This window comes from Acinonyx jubatus, chromosome E4, assembly GCF_027475565.1.
Source record: "Acinonyx jubatus isolate Ajub_Pintada_27869175 chromosome E4, VMU_Ajub_asm_v1.0, whole genome shotgun sequence".
Lineage (NCBI taxonomy): Eukaryota > Metazoa > Chordata > Mammalia > Carnivora > Felidae > Acinonyx > Acinonyx jubatus.
In genome coordinates this window covers 38,336,835-38,363,310 of record NC_069395.1, presented here as the reverse complement: position 1 = coordinate 38,363,310, position 26,476 = coordinate 38,336,835, and the positions used below count along the sequence as shown (strand labels likewise).

Here is a 26,476-nt window from a genome sequence, read left to right as displayed (position 1 = left end):
ACTCCCATAAGCACTGTGTATCAATGCCATCTTCATAGCAACTTGCCTATATTGGATATTACCAAGTTGACCAATTTGATTAATCAAATATGGCATCTCACATAATTTCCATTCTTTTCATTATTACATAGAATTTTTAAATGTGATGGTTGACACTTTCTTTATAAAATTTATTCCTAGCCTAAACAAGCATCCTAAAGTAGACTGTAAAAACTGCATTTTTCAAGAGAAAACAAAACTGTTTTAGCCCTTCCCCATTGTTTGCTAGGTACCCAGGTAAACTTAATGCTTGATATGGAGCTATGGAAACAAAATTTGAGTCCTATCCCATATTTTTTATCAATTACAAAAATCATGAAAATCACAAAACTTACAAGAACACATTATTTCTATTGAAATTTGTCACCCACAAAAGCTGAATAGGTTTTCCTTTCTATCAAGATTAGGCCTAATAGACAAACTTACACAAATGTCGACATTATTATTATAACATTAAAAACTATCCTTTTTAAAAAAAACAACCCTGTTATTGATAAATCTCAAAATATAAACAGAAAATACCTAACATATTTATAATTTTTAACACTTTAGAAATATAAATGACACCTTTCTAAGCGCCATTGAAGCATATAAAATTGGAGATATTAGCTATTTTAAGCTATGAAATTAGAAATTCATAAAGTTTAATAAAACCTCTGTGTCTCTCATTAAATTTTACTGATTTTCTGAAAGACTGAAAAGAATATTTGTTAAATTTGCTTGGCCAGAATTAGGACCTGACATTAACAGGTCTGATAAAATACTGCTGAACAATGCTCAAAATCATTTTCTGAACCAGGAATTCCAATTCAAGAAATTCATGCTACAAATAGTTCTCAAAAAAAGAAAACAGAAGTATACAAAGACATATAAGCAAAAGTACTAGAAACAATTTAAACACCAGTTAATAAGAGAATAGTTAAAAAAAAATTATAAGTCTATAAACCAAATATTCTTTATTCAAAGAAATAATAGCAATATTTGCAAATATAGTAAAACCTTGGATTGCAAGTAACTTGCTCTGCGAGTGTTCCGCAAGATGAACAAAATTACTAATAAATTTTAACTTGATAAACGAGCGATGTCTTGCAATAAGAGTACTACACGACGCCGAATGTCACATGATCACACTGAACCAATGATTCTTGAAATTCACTTTGATATACAAGTGCTTTGGATTATAAGCACATTTCCGGCACGACTCATGCTCGCAAATTAAGGTTTTACTGTACTTACATAGCGTTTACCATGTGCTAGGTACTATTCTAAGTGTTTCACATATATGAACTGCTTAATCTTCACATCAACTATAGGAGGTAGGTAACTATCATCCCTATTTTACAGATAAGGAAATGGAGGCACAAAAACGTTAAATACCTTGCCCAAGGTCACACAAGCTAACAGTAGTCTGACTCCAGATTCCTTGTATTTAATCACTACACTGGTCTCTCTTAACACAGACCTACATATACTGTTAGGGAAAGTCACTCAAGGTACACTGTTAAGATAGGGGAAGAAAACAAGCTATAGAACAATATGTAGGATCCATTTTTTTTAAACTAGACGGGTAGGGAGAATATATTTATACACAGAGGAAAATTTCTCCTATTTCTAGAAAGTGGAACAGGGCATAAAAGTGACTAGGAGGGGAGATTTTTTATTTTTATTTTATGTACTTCTATATATAGTTCAAATGTATTGCTTTACATATTAGTTTCATAATAAAAAAAAAACTTGTTAATAAAAAAAGAATAATTTCACCCCTGGGGTCCCCAGGTAATTTGGGGTTACTCTTTCCCATCCCTCATCTCTCCGATGTATCCACATGTGCAGGCTTTTCCAAGCATTTTCTTCTAACCTAGGCATTCACCTTTTCTCCGACTCAGCAGCCAGCAATTATGCACTGAGCGAGCACCTTCTGTGCACCAAGTATTCTCCTAAATGCAGGGATACAGACGATGAAAATGACACAGTCCCTAATCTTAGAAACTTAAAGTTTTAACGACATACACGGCCTTGACTGAATACAATTACTTTCTCACCTTTTCCTTCCCAAACAGAATTAACATAAGGGATTCATTAATAGGAACAATAAACATTTTAAATCTCTCTCCTAAAAGCCTGTCTGCTATATCCAACTGCCCACTCAACACCACCTGGATATTTAATAAGCATCTCAAACTCACAAGCCCCAAACTGAAGCCCTGATTTTTTCCCTCGAAATCGATCTCTCCCACAGCTTTCCCCATCTTAACAAATGGGAACTCCATTCTTTTAGTTAGTTAAGCCAAAAACCTTGCAGACGTGTAAAGCACAATCAGGTCAGTTCTATCTTCAAAACAGATTCAGAATCTAACAACCATGTCTTACCACTTCCACCTCTAATGCTTTGAGCGAGCTACAATTATTTTCACCTGGATTGCCACAAAAACTTCCAAACTGGTCTCCCTGCTTTTGCCTTTGCCCTCCTAGACTACATTTTCCACAAAGCAGCCAGGGTGAGCCCTATCTTGCCACTCTTCTGCTCAATATCCCTCAGTGACTTCCTTTTTATTCAGCATAAAAACCAAACTATAAGCCCACAGAAGGAAGATCTGCCCACCGGCCTCCCCACTTCCCCAAGCTCTTCCCATTCTGCTCCAGCCACAGTAACCTTGCTGTTTCTTATACCCCAAATAGACTCTTGGCTCCTGGCCTATTTGTTCTCTCTTTCTAAGATGCTCTTCCCTTACATACCCACAACATTCTGCCTCTTACTTCCTTCAGTTCACTGGCCAAACGTCCCTTTCTTAATAAGGTGACCACTCTAGATAGAATAGTAACCCCCCACACACCCTTTTGGCATTCCCTTTTCCTTCTTTTATTTCTCCACAGAATTTATCTCCATCTGACGTATATTCACTGATGTATTTGCCTATTATCTTTTCTGCTTCTCAATGTAAGCTCCATGTGGGCAAAGTCTTCATTGGTTTTGCTCACTGCCATGTTACAGCTAAGCCTGTATCCCAGTAAGCGCCAATTTGTTTCTAACTAAACAAATCAAAAATGGAAGGAAAATGAGTCTAAGAGACTTACATGAATCCTGAATAGTCCTGTAAGCGGGAGGAAGCTAAAGCCACAAATCATAAATATTCAAGCATTTGTATTACAGAGAAAACAATTGTTCAACACTGATTTTTCAGGAATAGCTATTTATACATATGAAAGTAATGTGTTTGTGACTTACGCACAACCTTCTAATTCACAGAGGTAACAAAGAAAATACCACTAACATGTAAAAGATAGCACACCGCCCGTCAAACAGTTCACTTGATTGCTCAAGTGAGCAATCCAAAAAATTCGCCTAGATTCTTCATTCTCTAACTAGAATCCATCACAGGTCCCACTGAGTCTACCCTCAAAGCATAAGGGCTAGAACCATTATCTCTTGTCTGGACTAAACATTGCTCGCAGCCCGTTTGTAATCCATTCCCTATACAACAGCCAGAGTGATCTTTTTAAAATATAAATCAGATCTAGTCGCTGCTTTAGATATCCAGGGGTTTTCCAATGCACTTGAATAAAAGCCAAAGTCCTTACCCTTCAGTACAAGACTCCTGCCTATTTCTCCCATAGCCTCATATACAACAACTGCCCTCACCTACCATTCACTGCAACCAAATTGTCTCCTTTCTTGTTTATCGAACGTTGTTTTTGCTTTTGATTTCTTAACATTGATCTCTCCCACTTACATCCAAATGGTTGTCATTCAGCACTCCTCTTAAATGGCACCTTCTTAGAGCAGGCTTCCTTGACTACCTAATCTGAAGCAGTCCCCCAGTCATCCTATTTTAGAGTTCTCTGTTAGAGATCAGTGGAGTCCCTATTATTAGCCAATATTATCATGCTTTTGGTTTTCTGTTGGACTCTCCACAAGAATGAATGTAAGTGTCAAAAGGGCAAGCTCTTTTCCTGTGTTGTTCACCTAAGAGAGAGTCTAGCGCAAAATACACACTCAATAAATTTGCTGAATGTTAAATGAATCTACGGTCCCTATTTGCACTTTAATTTAATATCTTTGTGTTATAAAATCTTCGTAAAATTAAACAATAGCAGTCAACAAGAAATGAACAGTCAACAAGAGATCCTCACCAAGTTTAAATAATCCAGGGCAAATTCTATGATCACGTAGCCATTCAGAGTCAGGTATGGCCAACAATAAAGGAAAAGAAGCTTGGTAAAGATCATCTGAAACAGTAGAATTTAATTGATAAAGATTTTCTCAGAACTAAAGTAAAATCAGTTGCAACAGCAGCTTTAAGAAGTGTAAGACAGAGTGAGAAGATGGCAGAAGAAAACCGGAAGTGTGTTCTGGAGAAGGAAGAGAAAGAACAGGAAGAGGCTGCAAACAGCAGAGGCAAACTAGAATCGAAAATTTGCCACAGATAATCTCCAACATGAATAATCCACCCTGGGTAATAGAATATTGACTATAATTACATTCATCCTACTGACCTTGTTCTAAATTATTATGGATTATTACTACGCAAGTTATTTTGTTCCACACCAGAGGTGGCTGTATTTCGCTATCAGATGACATGACCTCTAATTCAATAATGTCTGTAATGCACTGGTATCCTCAGATAAAAGCTGTCTATAATGTCTGAACAAAGGTGAATTAGTTATCCAATTCACACACGCAATTAACTCTCTTAATACCTGAGAGACCATGGAGCCCCTTCTGAATTTCCTATTAAATACTACATATGGAGGTCTTCCCTCCATCTGTAGTTATCTTGTGCTGTACTTCATAATAAACAATATTAATAGTTTATTGCCCCCGTCAAAAATCTTGCATTAGTTATCATAAAAGACCTCATTCCACAAAGCAATGACTCATTTTCCTGGGAAAATGCATTAAATTCAAATGCCATGCCTATTAGTAAAACACAACACGTGTTTATTCTCAGTAATGTAAAAATAATAACAACACCTTCGTGAAATATGGAAAATAATTTAATTTTTTTTTACTATTTAAAAAAATACCTCTTAAAAGCCAAAAGGCGACTGTTTATTTTGTGGGTTTGTATTTATATGCTGTATTTAGTCATTCTAAATAAAAGACTATTTATTTAAATTCAGGTATTAAAGGGCAAAAACAAATCAAAACAGTATTTTTTTGCCACCTGTTCCCTCTACCAAGAGCTGAAATTTCATAAATAGTTTGAAGGCAGGGCACCATGCCTCTGCTTTGTACGCATATGTGATGCCAATGGCTGTGTTCGTAAAAACCCAGATCAGAATAACTAGGTAATGTCAAACGTTAAGCAAATACCCGTGCATTCTAAAAGAGGAGGTAATTAATTAATTCTTCAGGGGATGCTTTTTAAGTCATCTAACATTAATGTATCCTTTTCGCAGAGAACAAAATAAAACCCCTAAAATACAACCTCGCTCTTTTAGCACACCTTCACCTTTAGGTTCTCATCAGAGTAGACCAATTCTAGGAGAAAGTAAGTAGTTATGTATATCTAACAAGGTTACTGTAGTTCAAATGAAATCCGCTGCTCACCTGGGTTTTCGTTTTCCCTCACAACCCAAAGAGAGCAGAGGAATAAGGAAACAGTTTCTTACATGTGTTTTATATGTTTCATCTGCTCATGCAATAACAGAAGTAAGAAGGACATTATGGAAACGGAAGAGCTAAGGAGATGATGACATTCTTTGCTCCATAAACAATTTAAACTACAAACTAACCTTCCGCGTGCTGCAGCACAAGAAATACCGACTCCTCAGAAATGATGTACTTGTGCAGACACACCATGTTGGGCACACAGCGGGGGATGATGGTCTTTCTGTTCCTGCTGTATTCACTGCTTTTCCTTAGACCCTGACAGAGAACAAAAAGGTCAGTTGTACCCTCAGTTGCCTTTGGAGCCTGCTGTGCTCTGTGTTTATCAACCAAACTAATCTATCCGAGTTACTCTGGGCTTCAGAGAAACCACTCATCTGCTGCTCTATGCCCCTCGGTCCCTGGAGGCTCTGCTGATGGCATCTGGCGTGAATCCAGAGAACAGAAGATGCCACAAAGCTGCCATTAAAATCAATTACGTGGGTCAGTGTTTTTATTAGAGATGCTCTCAAACTAAGTCATCAGGATGATACACAGTTATTTCTCTATGACCTTTTCTTAAGTTTTATTTTACATATATAGACAGATCTTTAAAACAGTAGACATTGTGAGATCATTCAAATTTCTGAGACACAAAAGGTATTCCTGATGAAACAGGTGATTTAAAATTTCAGGCCAAAAACAGTATAAAGACTATTTTAAGACTTCTCCAAAGGAACAAGGTGGGTATAGTTTCTGGTGTCTTACCCTGGTTTAAAAATCTGGGGAGATGCCAGTGATAAAGTATACTCAGAAAGAAATTTGTTTCCGCATATGTTAATGTAACTTACTGCCATGCTGTAAGAATCTGAAAAAAATACATAAAACTAATCTGAAATTGATTAACTCTAGATGCTGTAGAAATGATTAAATTAGGATATTTTAGAATATGTACTGCCATAAGCCATTTCAATTTTGAAATTACAAAATTGAGGGATGTTTCTTTCCTTGTTCCTAGAATTTAGATTAAAAAAAAAAAAAAAAAGAGTGCCAGGAATGTAGAGAACACTTTCCCAAATACCTGAAACAGAGACTTTAAGGCAAAATTTCAGTTCTTAGGGACTGTAATCATAATCAAAGGGCAACTGTGTGCAGTCCTCACAAATAACACAAAATGTTTTAGAGGTATATTTAAAGTACACACTATATATTTAAACATGAGGGAATGAGTCTTCAACTTATCCAAATGACCACCTCTAAAGGCATGCTATAAAGTATTTATCAACTGTGACAAAAAACAGGAAGTAAAAGAAATACAGACCACCACAAACACAAAAGAACATTCAAATACCCAAGAAAAAACATTAAATATTTTTCTTTCAGAAGCATAATTTGAAAATAAATTCCTAAATTCATTCAACATACAAATTCTACTTACTTTTAAAATGAATGTCTGCTCTGTCCTTGTGTCCATTACAAGTAAAACCTACATAAAAGACATGAGTAATGAATCATTCACAGTACAATGAAACATGGACTTGTAACTTTTTGAAACTATACTTTAAAGGTTTGGGGGATGGGGAGTGTTGGAATTGACTCCACCAAAGTTGTTAATTTCTGAATAGATTTTTTTTTTTCTTTAAGTAACCAAATCACAGGCTTAAAACAGTCTTATCTAGAGTAGGTTTTACTGGGGTTCATAGGTGGCTCAATGGGTTAAGCATCCGACTCTTGATTTCAGCTTAGGTCATGATCTCACAAGTTTGTGAGTTCGAACCCTGAGTCAGGCTCTGTGCTGACAGTGTGGGATTCTCCGTCTCCCTCTCTTTCTGCCCCTCCCCAACTTGCTTGCATGTGCATGCTGTCAAAAAAACCATTTTTTCAAGTGGGTTTTATTATAGTTTCCTTTTCTAAAAATTCCATATTTTAGAAACATTTCTATATATTTACTTATTTCTATATATAGAGAATATATATATAATTATTTATATATTTTTTAAGAAATATATTTAAAACAAATCTAGGAATTTGTTTTAAAATATATTTCTTAGGGGTGCCTGGGTGGCTCAGTTGGTTAAGGGGCCGACTTTGGCTCAGGTCATGATCTCGCGGTCAGTGAATTCAAGCCCCGCGTCACGCTCTGTGCTGACAGCTCAGAGCCTGGAGCCTGTTTCAGATTCTGTGTCTCCCTCTCTCTGACCCTCCCCCGTTCATGCTCTGTCTCTCTCTGTCTCAAAAATAAATAAACATTAAAAAAATTAAAATATATTTCTTAAAAAAATAAATTAAATAAAATATATTTCTTAGAAGGAAAAATTTTCCCTTATGGAATATATATGGTTAAGAGGAAGTAAAAAAAAAAAAAAATACAGGCATTGCTGAAGTCTCATTTCTCTTCCTAAAACTCTTTATGTAGCAACTTGGTATAATGATCTCAATGACTCAGGCTCCAACTTAAGACTCCCTTTTGGTGCTACTTCTGTATCTAAGACTCATCCTAGCTCCTCTTTTTCCATTAGCAAATCCTGTCAGCTCTATCCTCAAAATGTACCCAAAATGTGAACTGACTTGCCAGCTATTACCCTGACCCAAACAAAGATCTACCTGGATTATAACAATGGTCTCCCAACAGATTTCTCTGCTTCCTCATTTGCTGCCCTATGGTCTGTTCTCTAAATAGCAGTCAGTGTTTTCTTTTAAAACAATAAATACAAAAAATCACCTCAAGACCCTGCATGATCTCACCCACTGCCCCCTCAAGCAACCCCCTCCCCCACCCACCTTGGCAGATAGGAAGAGTGCCTATAGACAGGGGATTGATTTCTCTTTACCTACCAGGTACTAAGTGTTTACTATGTGCTATGCTTTAGCCATCAATGTTAATTCTTTCAACTACCTATAAGATACTTTTACCCTTCCTATTCTACATGTGAAAACATTAAAACTTCATCTATAGAAACCATAATGGTAGATAATAACAGCATGTACCATTTGCGAGAATTTCAGTGAAATAATCTTGTAAAACTGCTTGGTATCGCCATTTAACTATTATTGCTTCTTCTCCCTGACATATGCCCCCCACAGCCCCTTAAAACAAGTACTCATCTTCCCATATTCAGCTCAAATGTCTGTCTCTCAATAACACTGACTCTCTCCTTTCTTCAGTCACCCACTGTATACAGTACCAACCCCTTGAATTTGATTTTATTTGTTCATGTGTCTATCTCCCAACCAGATTTCAAGCTTTTCATGGCTATATCATAGGCAGAATAATGGTCACCAAGGACGTTCATACCTTCATCTCCACAACCTGTGAATATGTTATGTTCCTGGCAAAAAGAACTTTGCAGATGTAATTAAGGTCTACAGACCTTAAAACAGATTATCTTGGATTACTGAGGAGGCTCAACCAAGTCCCATGAACGCTGAAAAGCAGAGAACTGTCTCTGGCCAGAAGTGGAAACACAGAAGTGATAATGGCAGGAGAAATCAGAGAGATGTTACGTATGAGAGGGTTACACAGTTGCTGGTGCTAAGATACAGACACCCGCATGTCAGCACTGGAGAAAGGCCACCGGCAGCTCCCAACAAGCATGAGAAGGAGCAGACAGCTTCTAGAAGCAAAGACCAGTGTTCAGCTGATAGCCAGTAAGGAAGAGTTCAGTCCTACAACGGCAAAGAAAAGAGTTCAACCTACAATCTGAGTAAGCTTGAAAGTGGGTTTTTCCCCAGAGTCTTCAGTAAGGAACACAGCAGTGCCGGCACTTTGATTATAGCACAATATGACCCACGTCAGGCCTCTGGTCCAAAGAACCTTGACATAATAAATTTAATTGTTGGAAGATGCTAAGTTTGTGGTGATTTGTTATGACAAAAATAGAAAACTAATACAGGGCAGAAATTGTATTTCCTCCAACACATAACACATCACGATCCCATAGTAAATAAATGTTCAATAAACACAGTGAACAAATTCAGGCTTAGAAGACAGATGGCAATATGTGAAGGGAGCTTAGAAAATAAGTTGGGACTAAAGTTTCATATTTGAGCATTCTCCATCAAAATAACAGCTAAAAACATGAGACTGTACCCCCAACGAAATGTTTACACTGTGCTGGATTTCAAAGAATTAAACGATATAATGCACTGAACAATCCAATGAGATAGGTATACCTATTTTTCCTTTGTGACTGGCTTTTTTTAAGTTAAAATATAGCTGACCTACAATATTGTTAGTTTCAAGTAGTGATTCAACAATCATATCATATACACTATGAAATGCTTACCACAATAAGTGTAGTTACCATCTGTCTACCATACAAAGTTATTACAATATTATTGACTATATTCCCTATGCTGTCCTTTTTATTCTCATCATTTATTTTATAACTGTAAGTTTGTACATCTTAATTCTGTTCACCTGTTTCGCCTATACCCCCAACAACCCTCCTCTCTGGCAACCACAAGCTTTGTATCTCCATAGTTATGAGTCTGTTATTATTTTTCGTTTGTTCATTTGTTGTTTTCTAGATTCCACACATAAGTGAAATCAAATGGCATTTGTCTTTGTCTGATTTATGCCATTTAGCATAATATTCTCTAGTTCCATCCATGTTGTCATGAATGGCAAGATGTCATCCTTTTTTGTGGCTAATTTTCCACTGTGTACATGCACCACATGTTCTTTATCCATTCATCTATAGATGGACACTTAGGTTGCTTCCATATCTTGGCTATCGTAAATAACATTTCAGTAAACATAGGGGGCGCATATAATCTCTTCGAATTAGTGTTTTTATTTTCTTCAGGTAAATACCCAACAGTGGAATTACTGGATTATATAGTATTTCTATTTTTAATTTTTTGAGGAACCTCCATGCTGTTTTCCATAGCATATGTACCAATGTATAGTCCCACCAACAGTGCATGAGTATTCCCGCTTCTCCACATCCTCCCCAACACTTGTTATTTCTTATCTTTTGAATACTAGCCATTCTGATTATTATGAGATGATACTTTGCTGTGGTTTTGATTTGCATTCTCATGATGATTAGATATGTTTTCTCATGTCTGTAGGCCACCTGTATATATCCTTGGGAAAAATGTCTATTCGGGTTCTCTCCCATTTTTTAATCAGATTTGTTTTTGGTGTTGAGTTGTATGAGTTATTTATATTTTTGGATATTAATCCCTTATCAGATATATCATTTGCAAATATCTTCTTCCATTCAGTAGGCTGCTTTTTCATTTTACTGATGGTCTCCTTCCTGTACAAAAGCTTTTTAGTTTAATGTTGTCCCATTTGTCTATTTTTCCTTTTGTTCCCCTTGCCTAAAGAGAAAGATCCAGAAAACTATTGAGACTGAAAATCAATTACTGCCTCAGGCAGTTAGGAAACTGTTGGTAACTTTCAATACTGTATTATGCTGTGAACTGCTGGAGCAGAAGTCAGACTGCTCTGGGTTAATAATGGGTGATAAGAAGATGGAAGTGATATATATAAATCTTTCAATAAAGAAATATGCCAAAAGAGGGAAAAAAACACTAAAATGAAAGAGTTAGTGGGGACATCAGGTCCAAACTATTTTCTGATAAAATACACCTATTCTCCCCATAATTTCCCCTTGAGCTATATGCAATCTTGAATCTCCAAAGTATGGAACCACATTCAAAGAGCTTGAACTTTGAGACTTAATTTAACATGTCGTATGTGTAAAAGGAGACACTTCGGTCCTCTCTCTGCCTTTGCAGAGAGCTTAATAAACCTCTATCGAGTTTGTAAAGTAGTGTTCCTTAAATCCTCTGTGTTTTTGTACCAAGTTGTGACTGTCTTAAGCCACTCACCAGAATGTCAATCTTCTTTAAATAAGATACATCTCTATGAAACACAAAACATTTCACGAGATAAAAGGTATGGAAGATGTACAAAAGAATTTCTTTCGTCTACCAGAAACCTCTTAACTGGCTGAACAGAATATATCCACATGAATCAGGAGTGATTCTTTGCTGATCTTACTTAGCCATGAAGCATGAAGTGGATCAGATAAAAAGACCAAATTAAGATCGACAAACATGGCTGGGAAGTGATGCTCTGTTTGCATTTACTTTCTTCTCCTACCAAGTTTGTTTGCAACTAGACAACGTTCACATTGAGGCAATAAACACAAGAACATATGTGATTTTTTTTTAAATGTGCCCTTTGACTGTCAATTTCTCCCAAACAGGTGTTGGCTAAATGATTATAAATTGGCCTCTGGATACACCTCTTCAACTGAGCCGTACAGGGCTGGTGATAATATAATTAGACCTAAAAACATCAGGCTGGTGAATGCTTTCCATCTGTTTGGCAATAATGTTTAGTTAACAATAGTCTTTAAAAGAAGCACCTTCAACTTCAGTTCTTAAAGTTATTTATAGAGCCATTCTTAACACACCAGCACTCCTGCTAACAAGAGCTTTAGCCACTTGGAAATTATTAGCCATACAGCTGTATACAAAGAGAAACGACTGCATTTAACATCTGTATCTTTCCAAATTTACACGCTTCAACCTCATTTAAAGTCATTTCTTAATGAACAGTGCTATGGCACTGCATTAATATTATAGTTGCATGCACAAAGATCATAAGGAGCCAAACATTTTTTTAATGCCAACAGTAGGCTAATCTGTAATGAAGCTGTCAGCATAAAGGACAAAATAATAGCTTCTTTAACCCTCAAACAGAATTTGTTCATTTGTGGACTAGAACACATCAATTTAAAAACTGCTCATGGGTTTGCTCACCTTTATAAAGACAAAAATCTAATTTGGTACTAATTTGATACAATTGTCTTTTCCAATAAAAGGCTCCTAAAACCATCTTTTATTTCATGATAAAACAAGTACTCTAACTAAAACTGTCATGAAATAATTACCTCGGATAGCATACCTTATTGAGAGAATACAATTAATGTATTTCTCCCTTTCATTTTTCATTCTCACTTATCAGCACTATATTAGCATATGGTCTAACAGAAGAGATTACTCCATCTTTGCCCGACGTAATATATAGAATGACTGCCTCTAACTGGGGGGGGGAAGGAAAAGCAGACAACTTATCCCTTAAGGATTGGCCTCATCTGTTCTTCAGTTCCACCAGCACAATGAGACTTGCCCACTCTCCTTTCATAACGGTGGCAGGAAAGGCTTCAACTGATGATAGTCTAGGTTTTTCTATCCATTACAGTAAGGAAGTCCTGATATTTAACTAGGCACCACTTCTGGGAAGACAGGAGGGGTGGGGCCATATATCAAAAGCATCAGATGATTTTTTCTTAAAGCATAGGAAGACTAAATTTGGAGAAAAGAGAGAGATGCTCCTATAAGACACTATCATTGTGGTGAGGAAGTGTGAAGGCTTTCCTCTGGTGAGGATTAAGTGTCACCCACTCTTGAAGCTGTTTACAAATTTAAATGTTGACATTCAATGTATGTAAGTCTCTGAAAATAACTTTAGCTCCAATTCCTTTCAAAAGAAAGATTACGTGAGTAATTTGAGGGAATATCTATCTATCTCTACTTTGGTGCCAGTTACTTCACAGGATTCTAGAACAATTAATAAAAGTTAAAAAAAAAAAAAGTCTACAGAGGTAGTCATATCGGACAAGCACAGGCTTTCCCTTAATGACATCACACTACTATTTGTGTTTGTGTAATCTGAATGGACTTCAGAAGTTGTGTTAAGTTACACTACTGGGAATTCACATATAAATAAACATCTCGAAAAGAATGGGATCAATAAGAAAGAAGCCAGAGAAAAAATGGAAGCCCATCTCTGCAAGCTGAGGACACTTTTTCTCAACAGAGTTTCAGCCAGATAAGAATATACTTACTGTCCTTGGTTAAAAACTAACTTAACCATGATTAGATAAATTATCAACTGAACCCATCTTGGCAGTATTACAGAAGTTGGTAATCTTACTTTTATGCAGAATTTTTTTTAATAGACTTCACGCCCAGCATGGAGCCCAATGTGGGAACTGAACTCACAAGCCTGAGATCAAGACCTGAGCTGAGATCAAGAGTTGGAAACGTAACCAACTGAGTCACCGAGGTGCCTCCGCAGAAACAGCTTTAAGCAACAAAACGAGGGCACCAAATCTTTGCTTCCTCCCTGATACCATGTGATGATAATCAAGTTATTTCCATTTACTGCAAAAACCCATCTCATTTTGTATGCTTAGTATTCAAACTGTATTTCCACTCTTATTTAATTCCATACCTTATTCTCATGACATCTCTCATAAAATTCCAACTACCAGAAAACAAGGAATAGTACTAGGTAACCTTTAATACCAACAACTCTCCCTACTGGGCCCTAACTTTCTCTTGCCTTAACATCAGAAGGCTAGCAACAGTCCCTGTGCCACCGCCAGCAACTCCAAAAGTAAAAGATGTTGAGCCCACAGGGGGCCTCGGTGGCTCAGTCAGGTAACCATCCGACTCTTGATTTCAGCTCAGGTCATGATCTCATGGTTTGTCGCATGGAGCCCTGCGTCTGGCTCTGCACTGAAAGTGCAGAGGCTGCTCAGTATTCTCTATCCTCCCCCTCTCTCTGCCCCTCCCAGGCTCACACGCACTGACTGACTGTCTCTCTCTCTCTCTCTCTCAAAAATAAATGGTAAACTTTTAAAAAAAATTTTTTTAAAAGATGTTGAGTCTACAGTTTTTGTCCATCAGAAGCTGCAGTGACAAGAGCATCAGCATGACCAGACTGTGGAGAGGCACTCTCTCATGTTATGCCATTAAACCAATCTGTTCTCCATGGTCATATGCTCACAAACGTATTTCACTGTGAAGAATTCAAATATGAAGAGTGAAATTTGACATAGATACTTTGTAACTGTAACCTCAAGGATATTTTCATTTTACTAGTCTCAAGGATCTATGTTTAACAAAGCATAAAAGGTACCCCCAGATTTTTTTTTTTTTTTTGAGAGAGAGAGAGAGAGAGAGAGAGAGAGAGAGAGAGAGAGAATCCTAAGCAGGCTCCATGCCCAGTGTGGAGCCCAATGCTGGGCTTGATCTCATGACCCCATGACCTGAGCTGAAAAGTCATCAAAAGTTGGATGCTTAATCGATTGAGCCACCCAGGCACCCCTAAAAGGTACCCCGGGGATAAAGGATTTAAGGGAAACAAACAAACCAACAAAATCCTCAAGAGTCTTACCAGTGTTTTATTTGTGCTAGGACTTTCAAACCATGGCACAGTATCATGAAGTAGGTGAACAAACACTCCAAAAAGGATACTGCGCTGTGGACTGGTGGCTAAGTCAAAAAAAATCACCAACAATTTAGAACAGGGTGAAATATCTCTTTGAGGCAAGGTGAGTTCTTCAAGCTTCGATATAACCACGCAATCTCTTCAAAGGTTGGAAACAAAAGAACAAATCTACCCGATTGTATGGAGGTAATAGTAAAGATCCACAATTCTGATTCAAAATACGAGAACTCAAAAAAAACCTCTAAGGGTTTATAGAAGTACGTTTAACTCCTAAAAACATTTCCTATATCAGTTTATCTAGTATTTGTCTTAACTACAGGCAAAGTGGCGCAGGAAAAGGGAGGAAAGAACCACATTAGGAAATGCAAGCAACACCAAACTAAGCTGGTAAATAACTAATTTCCCTATAAGAAAACAACTAATTTTAGATTTCTTTAAATGCCCAGACATTTGCAAAGGTTTTAGTATGCTAATGTTTTAATTAAAAGATACTTCAGCAGTGAAAGCTCTTTCATATGCACTACTGATTCTTCATCAAACGTTAACTTCCCAACTTAACACCAGTACAGCCGGTGGCAGCCTGAAGGTTTACCATCTGCTGCTACCCAAAGTCACTGTGGCCACCTTCAGAACATATGCATCAAAGCCCGAAGATAAGAGGCTGCCTAATACTGCCTAAGTCAGCATAAGGGGGATGACGGACCCAGAGGCAGGCAACAGGCAAGCTCCCAGAAAATACAGAACATCATGAACCATCAGTCACCTCTTAGAATACATACCCAAGGTCACAGGGGATTCTCGTGGTTGAACAGAAAGACAAGAGACATACTCCCTCTAATGGGATTTACTTAAGTAAATTAAGTAAATGTGATGATTTTTTTGCCTCAAAAAAAAAAGTGCAGGGGCCGATTACCCACATTTAGAGTGGCCCATAATTTTATTCAAAATAAGGATACAACGAATAAAATGAAATATAAAAGCTAAGGTATTTTAATCAGTCTATGAATAATAATCAAGGTTTCTTTTATGCAGTAATAGAAGGTACTTTGTTCTGAAAGGTTTCTAGGTACCATCATACCCACAATCCAAATGTTACCCAAGGAAAATGTACTTTCTGAGATTAGGTTTTATAAAAATATCTACAAAATAACAATTAAAAAGCCTGATTTCTAAGGCAATGATTCTATTTGCCACAATATTTCATACAGAAACAAAATATTATCACGTCTCTTAAAATATTAAAAACAGAGAATCTTAAGAACCTGGCTATATCCTATCATAATACTGAATAACTGGCATATATTCATCTTAAAAGAAATCAACTAGTAGGAAGCTTTCTTGTATGTCATTTTTGCTTTCTGGGTTTTATGGGTTTTTTTCCATATTTTAAATGCAGTTAGGAGAAAATCAATATAGAAAATATTTTTTAGAAAATAATAACAAAAACATCTTTTAATTCTTGGCTCTAAAATGGCAACAGATGCATTTGGTTTGCATTAATTCTATATTAATCCATATTTTTAAAAATTCTTCAAAGCTTCCATAGGGAATTAGTTATAAATTAATTTAAAACCAGGGCATTATTAAGCATTTATGTACCATAAGAACTGTCATAATGAAGCCCATTTGTCCTGCCCTCTATTTAAACTGAATATAGCCCTAACCTGTTGAGTGCAACTATCTATGATCTCCACAACCTAGGTGAACTCAATTTACACCTTTGTGTACTTAGTAACTTCAATAATGATCACAGTGATTTTTTTAAGGACCATACTTTGTCACTGTGATAGCTAAAAATAAGTGCTACCAGAATAAATTCATCTTCGAAGATATGCTATTGATGAGGGAGCATAAGGCAAGCTGAGGGCAAAGTACAAGCTAGCACACCCCCCCAACCCACCTGCCAGGTAGGATATGTGTGATATTCCTGGGAAACTCCTGACTGCCCAAGAACAAAGGAAAGGAAAGGAAACAAATGATTGACTGATAGAGACCACAGTCACGCAGGAAAGGAGTCTCCTTCGGTTCACGGACAACTTAGTAAACTGCAAGAAAAAGGCAATCTTATCCATAACTTAATCGCCAGAAATCTATAGACTCCGTTTCCTAGAGCCCTAATACCACCCTCATCAAGATGCAAGGGGGTTTAAAAAGCACTTGCCGTGGTGATGTGGGAAACAAAGGCAAATGAAAAATTAAATTCCCTTACTGCCTACTCCCTTGACAAGTCCTTGAAACAGGCAGAGTGACCTTCCTCTAGGAACTCAGCTGCCTCGACACTTTGCTGGGGACAAAAGGGAATCTTGGCTCAACATTATCCTGATGCCCCAGGATCCCGTGAGTCTCCTCAAACACATAAAAATTCCTTTGCAAACCTCCTTTATCTTTAACCCCCAAGTATATGTTGGCAATCATACTCCAAGCTAATGGCCCCCTGATATAAATCTGAAGGGTCTCATGACTGAGGTTTTACTAAAAGGTAATAAATGGCATTTTCCTAAGAACAGCGAGCCCCTCAAGATCCTGGAAATCTTGCTTCCAAAATTCCTTAGAGACTCAGGCTACCCCTAAGCCCCTCCCAACCTGAAGGTATATAATCAGTCATTCTTCACAACCCCAGTGCAGCTCTTTCTGCCCATGGGTCTGAAAGGGCGGGCCTACGCCGGCCGACTCCATCTTGTTCTGTGTCCTTCACCTTGACCACACCTCCTCCCCTTGAGTAACCCCCCCTCACCTGCCTAACAGGACTCGGATCCTTCCCCAGGACCCTTCCCCAGCCAATCGGCTGAGGCCACAGCCATTACCTCACCAACTGCCCCTAGGCCCCAATAAAACCTTTGTCTTTTTGAAACTGGCTCTCTTTCCCTGGTATCTCACCGCTGCGTCGGTGCAGGTAGGGGATTGAGCTCGAGCTAGCTCGAATAAAGGCTCTTTGCTTTTGCATCGGACTCGGCTCCCTAGTGGTCTTTGGGGATCACGAATTCTGGGCATAACAGGTCCTGTCCGCAGGCTTTAATGAAATCACTTTTGCACCACAGACGTCTTTAAGAATTCCTTCTTGGCTGTCAGCTCCGAACCCTTACAATCACCCCAGAATCCCATCACTATGAATATATTATGAATCATATTAGAAAAAGCAAATAAGCATATTTTGGTAGTGCTAAAACAGATCTGCAAATACAAGTAATTTACTCAAAATGCAAAGGCCACTCCTTCCTACACTGTTTTATTCCTTCAAGAGGCACTGAAATTGGGTTGGCAAAGCTTCTTTCGACAGACTAATATCAGGATCAGAAAAGATAAAAAGGATCCAAAAAAACGTTTCTCCATTTCCCATCTAGAAGTCACTTAGTCAACCCCTGGATTATTCATCTTTAGGCAAATAGCTAACTCCAGTCTAGCCCTGAAGCAATGCAAAAAAGATGTGATTCTCTAGAAAATAATCCAGGGAGTAAATATTTCAACTGCAAACATGAATTTAAACTCTCTTATATTCCTATTAGCCAAATGTGAGTGAATGTAAGCCATTCCTCAAAGAAGTCTCCTACCATGAATGTGAGGTTAATGATCTAGTGAACAATAAAGTTATCACAAAAATGTCTTTTATATACATATATGAAAGAAGAGTTTTACTTTGTAAAATTTTTCGAATCCTAGGCCTATACATCTTATTACTTCATGAAACCTGTTTCCAAAGGACATGGTGTGTCTTTGTAAGAAAACTGGATATAAATGTAGCAGAAGGCAGAATATAAAAGACAGAAAAATTGGGTTTAAAACAGAAATGTTGAAGAGCTACAAAAAACATCCACTTAGGAGGCTCTTCTCAGATCCAAATGCTTTAAAAGCTAGATCTCTACACCTTTGTCATTCTCATTTTGATTGTCTGTTTTTGGTTTTTGGGAAGCAACTTGCCCAAGGCCACAAAGAGATTATGTGAAACAGAGGTTAAAACTCTGAAGTTCTGGGTTTGCAGGCCTAAGTTCAGCTCATGCCATTCAATTCCATAATGAAACCATTTATTTTATTTCTCTGGTTTGAATTCTGAAGTTCACTTGGGATAATGACTTGACACTGTTAAATTCAGATGAAAATTAATTCAATTAAAAGTATACGGGCGCTCGGGTGGCTCAGTCGGTCAAGCATCTGACTTCAGCTCAGGTCCTGATCTCAAGGTTCATGAGTTGGAGCCCTGCGTCGGGCTCTGTCCTGACAGCTCAGAGCCTGGAGCCTGCTTCAGATTCTGTGTCTCCCTCTCTCTCTGCCCCTCCCCCGCTCATGCTGTCTCTTTCTCTCTCTCTCTCAAAAAAAAAAATTAAAAAAAATTTTAAGTATAGTCTGTTTTATTTAGCTTTAGAGCCTTCTTATTACATTTGCTAGAAAAACCTGATACTCTAGTACTGATATAAACTATATTCGTTCATGCTCGGATTTAGTATTTCCATTCTGCTGCCAGATGTGCTCCAATCAATATGCTCCAATCAATTTACAGGCCCTGAAAAGTGTAATTTAAAAACCAAATATGTCCACCACGTTTTTACACAGTGTTCAGAATCGGTATAGTATGTATTCAGTTAATAAATGCCATCTTATAATAATGACGGACACAGAGGCTACATCTTCAAGTCAATCAATACATATGCAACTAAATTGACAATGTCAAAGGCAGTCTGATTCCAATTCAGAAGAAAATGCCTCAAGAGCAAGGAAGCTTTAAATGCTATTATTTTTAAATGTTTTAAATGAGCTTTGTACTTCTGTAGCAGATGGAGTTGAACTTCTAGTACTGATTAAAATGTAAGTGTTTTCATACGACCTAGATAATTTAATATAAGAATACAATGCGTCCATGTTTTGAAAAATTCCAAAATATTTTACAGCACGTATGAAACACAAAGACACAACACTCATTCCCAAACTGAAAATTTCAATGACTGCAACAAAGTACCCCAATAATCTATAATACAGGTGTACTCCGAGAAAAAGGAAAAGGGGAGGTGGCGCATGGAGAGGAAAATTGTTTTGACAATTTTCAGTTCAAACTACCCTCCTACCGTCTTAGTGTGATGCAGCAGGTAAGGTACATCTTGAGGTGCAGATTCACAGAGTATTTGAAATCTTAAAACACATAAACTGTCTCTTTTCGATCCCTTTACCATTATTCAACAAGCGTTTACTAAATTCCTACTGAATGGACAGCATTGTACATAGTCAGACATTATCAGAAAAAATAAAGAGGAGTAAGATACAGTTCCTGCCCTCCATGACAGGTTAACAATATATTTAAGGCAACTAAAGTCATACAAGTGAAAATAATACACAACTGAATGGTGAGCTTAATTCAAAGACAGAAAAAATGAGCACAGAGTCACGGAGGAGGTAAGCTTCAGCTAAGTTGTGAAAAAGGGACTAAATATAGATGGGCAAGAAAGAAGAATCGAAAGGGCTGAAGTAGTTAGGGAGAAAGCATGCTCGGAAAGACTCCCACAACCACGTATATACTATTCTTTCAGCTTGGAACATTTCCTACTCATCCCTCCTGTCCTTGCTTTGCTTACTTTAAGAAGCCCATGGAGAGCCCCAAGCAAGGTGGCCTCCTGTGTGTTCTCACAGTATCTTAGTGGACTTCCTTCACACACAGCACTTTTCACCCTGGGCCTGAAAACTATGTTAAAGTATTAAAGTATTAAAGGATTTTAAGCAAGAGAGTTTTTAGTTTTAGAAAGGTCTTTTTTTTTTTTTTAATGTTTGTTTATTTTTGAGAGATAGAGAGACAGAGCATGGGTGAGTTGGGGAGGGGCAGAGAGACAGGGAGACAGAACCCTAAGCAGGCTTCAGGCTCTGAACTCTCAGCACGGAGCCTGATTCCGGGCTCGAACTCAAGCACTATGAGAGCATGACCTGAGCCAAAGTTGGACACTTAACCAACTGAGCCACCCAGGCGCCCCAGAAAGATCATTTTTCTACAGCATCGGCTTTATGAATTATTCTGGCAGCAGTGCTAACAATGAACTGGAGGAAAAGCAGACTAGAGGCACATGATGGTACATCTCGAAAGGGGGATAAAGAAAATAATGCAGACTTTGAAACTTACACATAATTTGGGATGCCGAAATTTTAATCTGAAATACAGCTGAAGGAAAGATAGGTTAGCTGTAAACGCCAGTACCTAGAGGGTACTGGGTCAACCTGAAATAATTACACTAGCTGTACGTCACCTATAGGAAGGACTCTTCCCTATTTTGCTGAAAACATTTGCTAACAACTTGAAAAAGGTGAACAAAGACATGCTGGTCAGAATTACAGATGCTATGAGGTGTGAAATGGGCTATACAATGTATTAAATGTAACATTCTCTTAAATATAGGTCACTACCCCCCATAAAAATGTCACTAAATAACAGTAAAGAAATTTTAAAAGATACACAATGATAACTACAAAGAAAACATGAGAGATGAGAACAGACGGCAAAATTTTAGAAGATAAAAAACATGCCAAATGTCTCTAGGTAGGAAAACCAACAAAAAGCAAGCCAATTCTTACTGCAGAACTCCAAAAATAAGAGGTACCAGGTATTTCCTGAAAACAAGACTGGGAAAACAGCCAGCCAGGCAGCTGCCCTCCTCCTCCCTGCAAAAGACGAGAGGTTTATTCTCTGAAATACTACAGGCATTGAGAGTGGAATCAAGGAATGTACTGAAAACAAGGGCATTATGAAAAACCTGCACGTTGAGTTGGTGAGGCCATCAGTCCCCCTTCCACCACTGGTTCCCAGAATGCTGCTGGTCTTAGACTAGCTCCCTAGGTAGGAGATGGTAAGGTTCTTTTCTAAGGAAACCAATTGATCTAAAAGATACACAGATTCTGACATTCATTAGGTCTCCTAGCAAAACATCTGGAGTGTTACCCAAATTGAAGGCTACCAAACGCCCAGCTCAACAAAAGGAAAAAAAAAAAAAATCCTAGAGCAAAACATATCATTGTGAAATTTCAGAAATTCAGAGTTCTCAGAACAAAGAGAAGATTCTAGAGACCTCCGGCAAAAGAGAGAGAGGGGAAAAAGACAGGCCACATACAAAGGATCCGGAATTGAAACACAATATACAAGAATGATGAAGAGAAGTGTCAGAATAACAGAAAATGGAGGAATGAGAGGTAAGCGATGTAGCAGGCCAAGGGACAAACCAGTCTAGGATGGAGCAAACGAGGAGGGTATCCAATAGACAATGCTCTGAGAAAACCACAGATCTGATGGACTACCCAAGGTGTCTAATTGTATTGAGATGTTTTAAAGTTGTATCGGAGGGTTTAGGAATAAGTGATAGGTACACAGAAAAAAATAAGCAAATTAAAAACAATGGGTAATTTATTAACCCTGAGAAAAATAAAAATTTGTACAAGACCCAAAGATACTTCAACAGACTGGAATTAGGCCAATGCAAGCAAAATAAAACTAGAAGGAATAAACATAAAAATAATACCAATTGGAAAGACAACGTAACTATCCTGAAATAACTACAAACTGATTATTGGAGAAGGAGAGTATTAAGACTTACCGCAGCAGTATTTGGCTCAAGAGAAAAAAAAGACCCTCTGAGTTTCAAATGTGTACAATGGACTTTGAGGCATAAGTAGCTCTATTTTTATTCATGCTTCTTTACAGCCCCTTCTATGCCGCTTTAGAATTGACAGACTGACTTATCTCTCCTGCTAGACCAAAGAGAAACCGTCTTTGTAGCACCATATTCCCAGCACCTAACACTGTGCCTGCCACAGGACAGCATTCAAAAGAAGTTTGTTAAATGGATAAATAAAAGGCCCTGAAACTGAAAGTGGGGCACCAGAGACGGGCCAAAAGATCCGTAATGCAATGGGTCAGATGACCTTAAAGTCCTTTTGAGGACTGAGATGATACACCCAAAGCATAGCTAGTAAAATGAAACGACTCCCTTTACTTTGAAATTACTTAGGTTGTCTTATAATAAAACTGCCATAAAAACCGATCCCTAAAAGTATTTCAGAGAACCATCCTTTAAATACTAAAAGAATTTGAGTTCTCTGGAACAAAAATACGCTATTTACCTAATAATTAACATTGAAAGCGCACAAAAAGGGTTTTGCAAGCATAGAATTCATTTTACATGCTCTTTTAAAGAAATTTCTAAGTTTACTTATTTCAGAGTGAGAGAGAGCAAGGGAGAGTCAGAGAGAGAAGAGAGGGAGAATCCCAAACAGACTCCACACTGTCAGCAGAGCCCGGTGTAGGGCTCAATTCCATGAACCATGAGATCATTACCTGAGTCAAGTAATCAAGAGTCAGACGCTTTAATCAAATGAGCCACCCAGGCACCCCTTAATTTATATACTCTTAGTTGTAATTAAGATGTGTACTTAAACAACAGGGAGACAGATTAAGATACCAGAGCACTGAACATTATGAGACACAAGTCATATCAAACATATGGTCGTTCCTTATTTTAAAAAATAGGTATATTGGATATAGTTTTCTTAAGATGATATTATTAATATAATGAAAGCCCATTTTGATGCTGTATATAAAACCTATGGGTAAACTGCATTCCCTTCAACAATATGCGTGAATTAGTTTGTAATTATTAACGCTACCCATACAATTTGGTCCTATTAGTATCTATCCTTTAGCCTCTTGGTCACTCTTAAAGCTTTAAAAGGACCCCCTCCCCACCCACACCACAAACATTTCAAACTGTTTCATGCACCCGCCCTATCATTTTCCCCCACATTCGTAACAACCAGTGCTCCACGGCATTCTTAAAAGCATGACTTCTGTCTATCCAACTCACTGCTGTCCTCAGTATATAATGGTCTTCAACACAACATCTCAAGTGACTCATAATGGCTGTGTACAAATGAATCAGAAAGCACATTCTGACACTAACTTCTTTGCATCATCCTCAAACAGAGATGCATAGAGTTAATGGATTAAGCTAGGTGTACAACATAAGTCTACTTAGGGTGTGGATCCAAAAAGAGGTATTTTATAGTATAGCTCATACCTGGGATTGGTATAATGCTCACAATGCCCGAAACAGTCTGGCCACTATTAAAATGAGGTGTGTATATGAGCCAAATGCCACAGTGCTTACCAAATCAATGGACTCCTTCAAGTGTATTATAAAAACGAACAACTACATTAAAAATCGTTTAGTAGCAAATTGTGAAAAACTGCTTTCTTTAGAACATTAGTGGCTGCTAGAAGAGACCGTCCAGAGGTATTTATGTAATCTATCCCAGTATACTCTAACAATGCTAAAATAGGATTACTCAGAATCACTAGCACTGAGAACTAAAAGAAACTTTGACCTGTTGTGCTGTGAAAATACAAAAGATACAAAAAGTTCTCTAATTATTAAAAAGAAACAAATCAATAACGCTAATAGCAATCATGAATAAAAAGAAGAAGATAACAGGAAAAACTGAACATCACACATGGAATTAAAAAGCAAATTGATAGGTAGGGGTCTTCTACAACCCCCTTCACGTATTACAATCCAACAAGTCAACATATATTTACTGACAGCCTGTTATGTGCAAGCACTGTAACGGCCATGAATAAAAGCACGATGAACACACCAAATATGGTCCCCGCCCTACACGCGCTTAAAGTTGAGCATGGGGAAGGGATAATTACAAACACGTTAATAAGTGCTATGCTAGAGGATGACAGGTCCAAATGGGATGAAGAACAATGTCTGATTTAGACATGGGACCATCAGAGAAATCCTGGAGAACTTCATGGCTGGCAGAAGAACAGGAGCTTCTTGTAGACAGATGCAGACTCATTCTTAAATTCATGTAAGGCCACAAGGAATCTCTGAAATACTTGTAGGGTGGGGAAGAAAAAGAGGGAGGTCCCACTTTGATGCAGGTAAGAGTCAGAGTCAGTATAATTTAGATGCTAACGTCTTTATGACTTCATTTGAAACCATAGGCTAATGGGGCCCACATGTATGTATAAACACACACAAATAAAGACAAGAGGAGTATACATTAACACGTAAAAAGGATTCTCAACAGGTGGCAGAGTTATGGGGGAACTGCATCTTTTTTTTTAGCTTATTTATTCTTTTCTTTTCCTACAATGAACAATGTACACAACGAGAATTTTCTGTGTTGAAGAAACATGAGAAAACACCTGGATATTCAAGACAAAGGTTTACAAATCCTTAAATAAAGAGAGAAGTCTTAAAAATCATTAAGGGTACATGATCCTCTAATTAAAAAAATATGGAAAAAGGAAATGACACAGTCATTTCATAAAAGGAGAAATATAAACAACCAATTAATGTTTTTAAAAATTAATCCTCATTAGCAATTAAAATTGCATATTAAAATGATAATGAAATCCAAATTTTCATCTAGTAAATTCCATTTGTTAGTAAGGATGTGAGGAATTTAGTCTTCTTATACACTGCTAGTAGGAGTATATATTAGTATAATCTTTCTGGAGGTTAACACACACATGTATACTCTTTGACTCATGATCTCCAACTCTGAAAAAGTATACTAAAGAAATCATAATAGGAGATAATTTATCTCTAAGAATATTCATCACAGGCAGAGAAAATTAGGAAAACAACCTGAACAGCCAAACAATAGGGAACTGATTAAATAAATTACAGTATGTGGTAGTATAGTATGAAACCATTAAAGACAATAATTTAGAGTAACATTTCCCAACTGGATCACATAGAATTTCTGAGGTTCACATTTTAAAGATGGTAATGGTGTATATTTCAATTTCTAAAAGTTTAATCAATAAATATAATAATTATTTCAATATTTTTACCGTTAAGCTAATATAGTTTGAAAGCATCAAAATGTTTATGAAATAAGCAATGCATGGTGGTTTGTAAGGATCAAATGAGACCCTGACTCAGGCATTCAAATTAGTTACAACAGAACCCTATTAGTCACTGTGCAGGTTTTTGACTGCTATAGTTTTAAAAAATGTTATTATTCATATACTAATTTAAGGTATAAGATATAAGGTATAAGGGTAAACTGGTTTTTTATTAAAGGAAAGCTGAAGAAATAATGCGCTGAAATATAAGAAGTTGATAAGGGGCATAAATGTTATAATCATCGCATAAAATACAGTTGTGAATAATTATAAAGATCTCTGGTGTTGGAAAGAGACAGTCCTGGGGTCAAACCCCAGCTTTGCTACTTAGTAGTGTCCCTAGACAACATACTTCACCTCTCTAAGTTCAGGTTCTTTATGTGCAAGAAGAGGTAGTGTGTAATCCAAAGAGTTCAGCCTTAGGAAAACTCAAAGTCATCCAAAAAGTTACAGTGATCTGAAGCACATCTGTAATAGCTAACTGGCTGTCAGGACCGGTTTGACCACAGTCACAATCTTCTTCTTTTACAATTTTAATATCAACTATTATATGAATTTTAGGTGAAGGCACTATTGAAGGTCCCCACAAGCTTTCACCAAACATGGTAATTACTATGTTGATTTTTTTCCTTTTATTTATTTATTTTTTTTTTGAGAGAGGGGGGCAAAGAGAGAGAGCGAGAGAGAGAGCAGGGGGGCTCAC

The 26,476-nt window shown here is 37.3% G+C and overlaps 1 protein-coding gene across 17 annotated transcripts in view; it reads right to left on the bottom strand.

Moving 5' to 3' along the window:
- RPS6KC1 (ribosomal protein S6 kinase C1) overlaps window positions 1-26,476 on the bottom strand; it is a 318,908-nt gene that overhangs the window by 176,484 nt on the left and 115,948 nt on the right. For all 17 annotated transcript variants that reach the window (XM_053208752.1, XM_027074461.2, XM_053208747.1 and 14 more), the window contains 2 exons: window positions 7,068-7,115; window positions 5,776-5,908 (listed from right to left, as the gene is read on the bottom strand). In XM_053208752.1, the coding sequence (XP_053064727.1) occupies window positions 5,776-5,908; window positions 7,068-7,115 (181 nt within the window). The remainder of the gene's footprint in view (window positions 1-5,775; window positions 5,909-7,067; window positions 7,116-26,476) is intronic.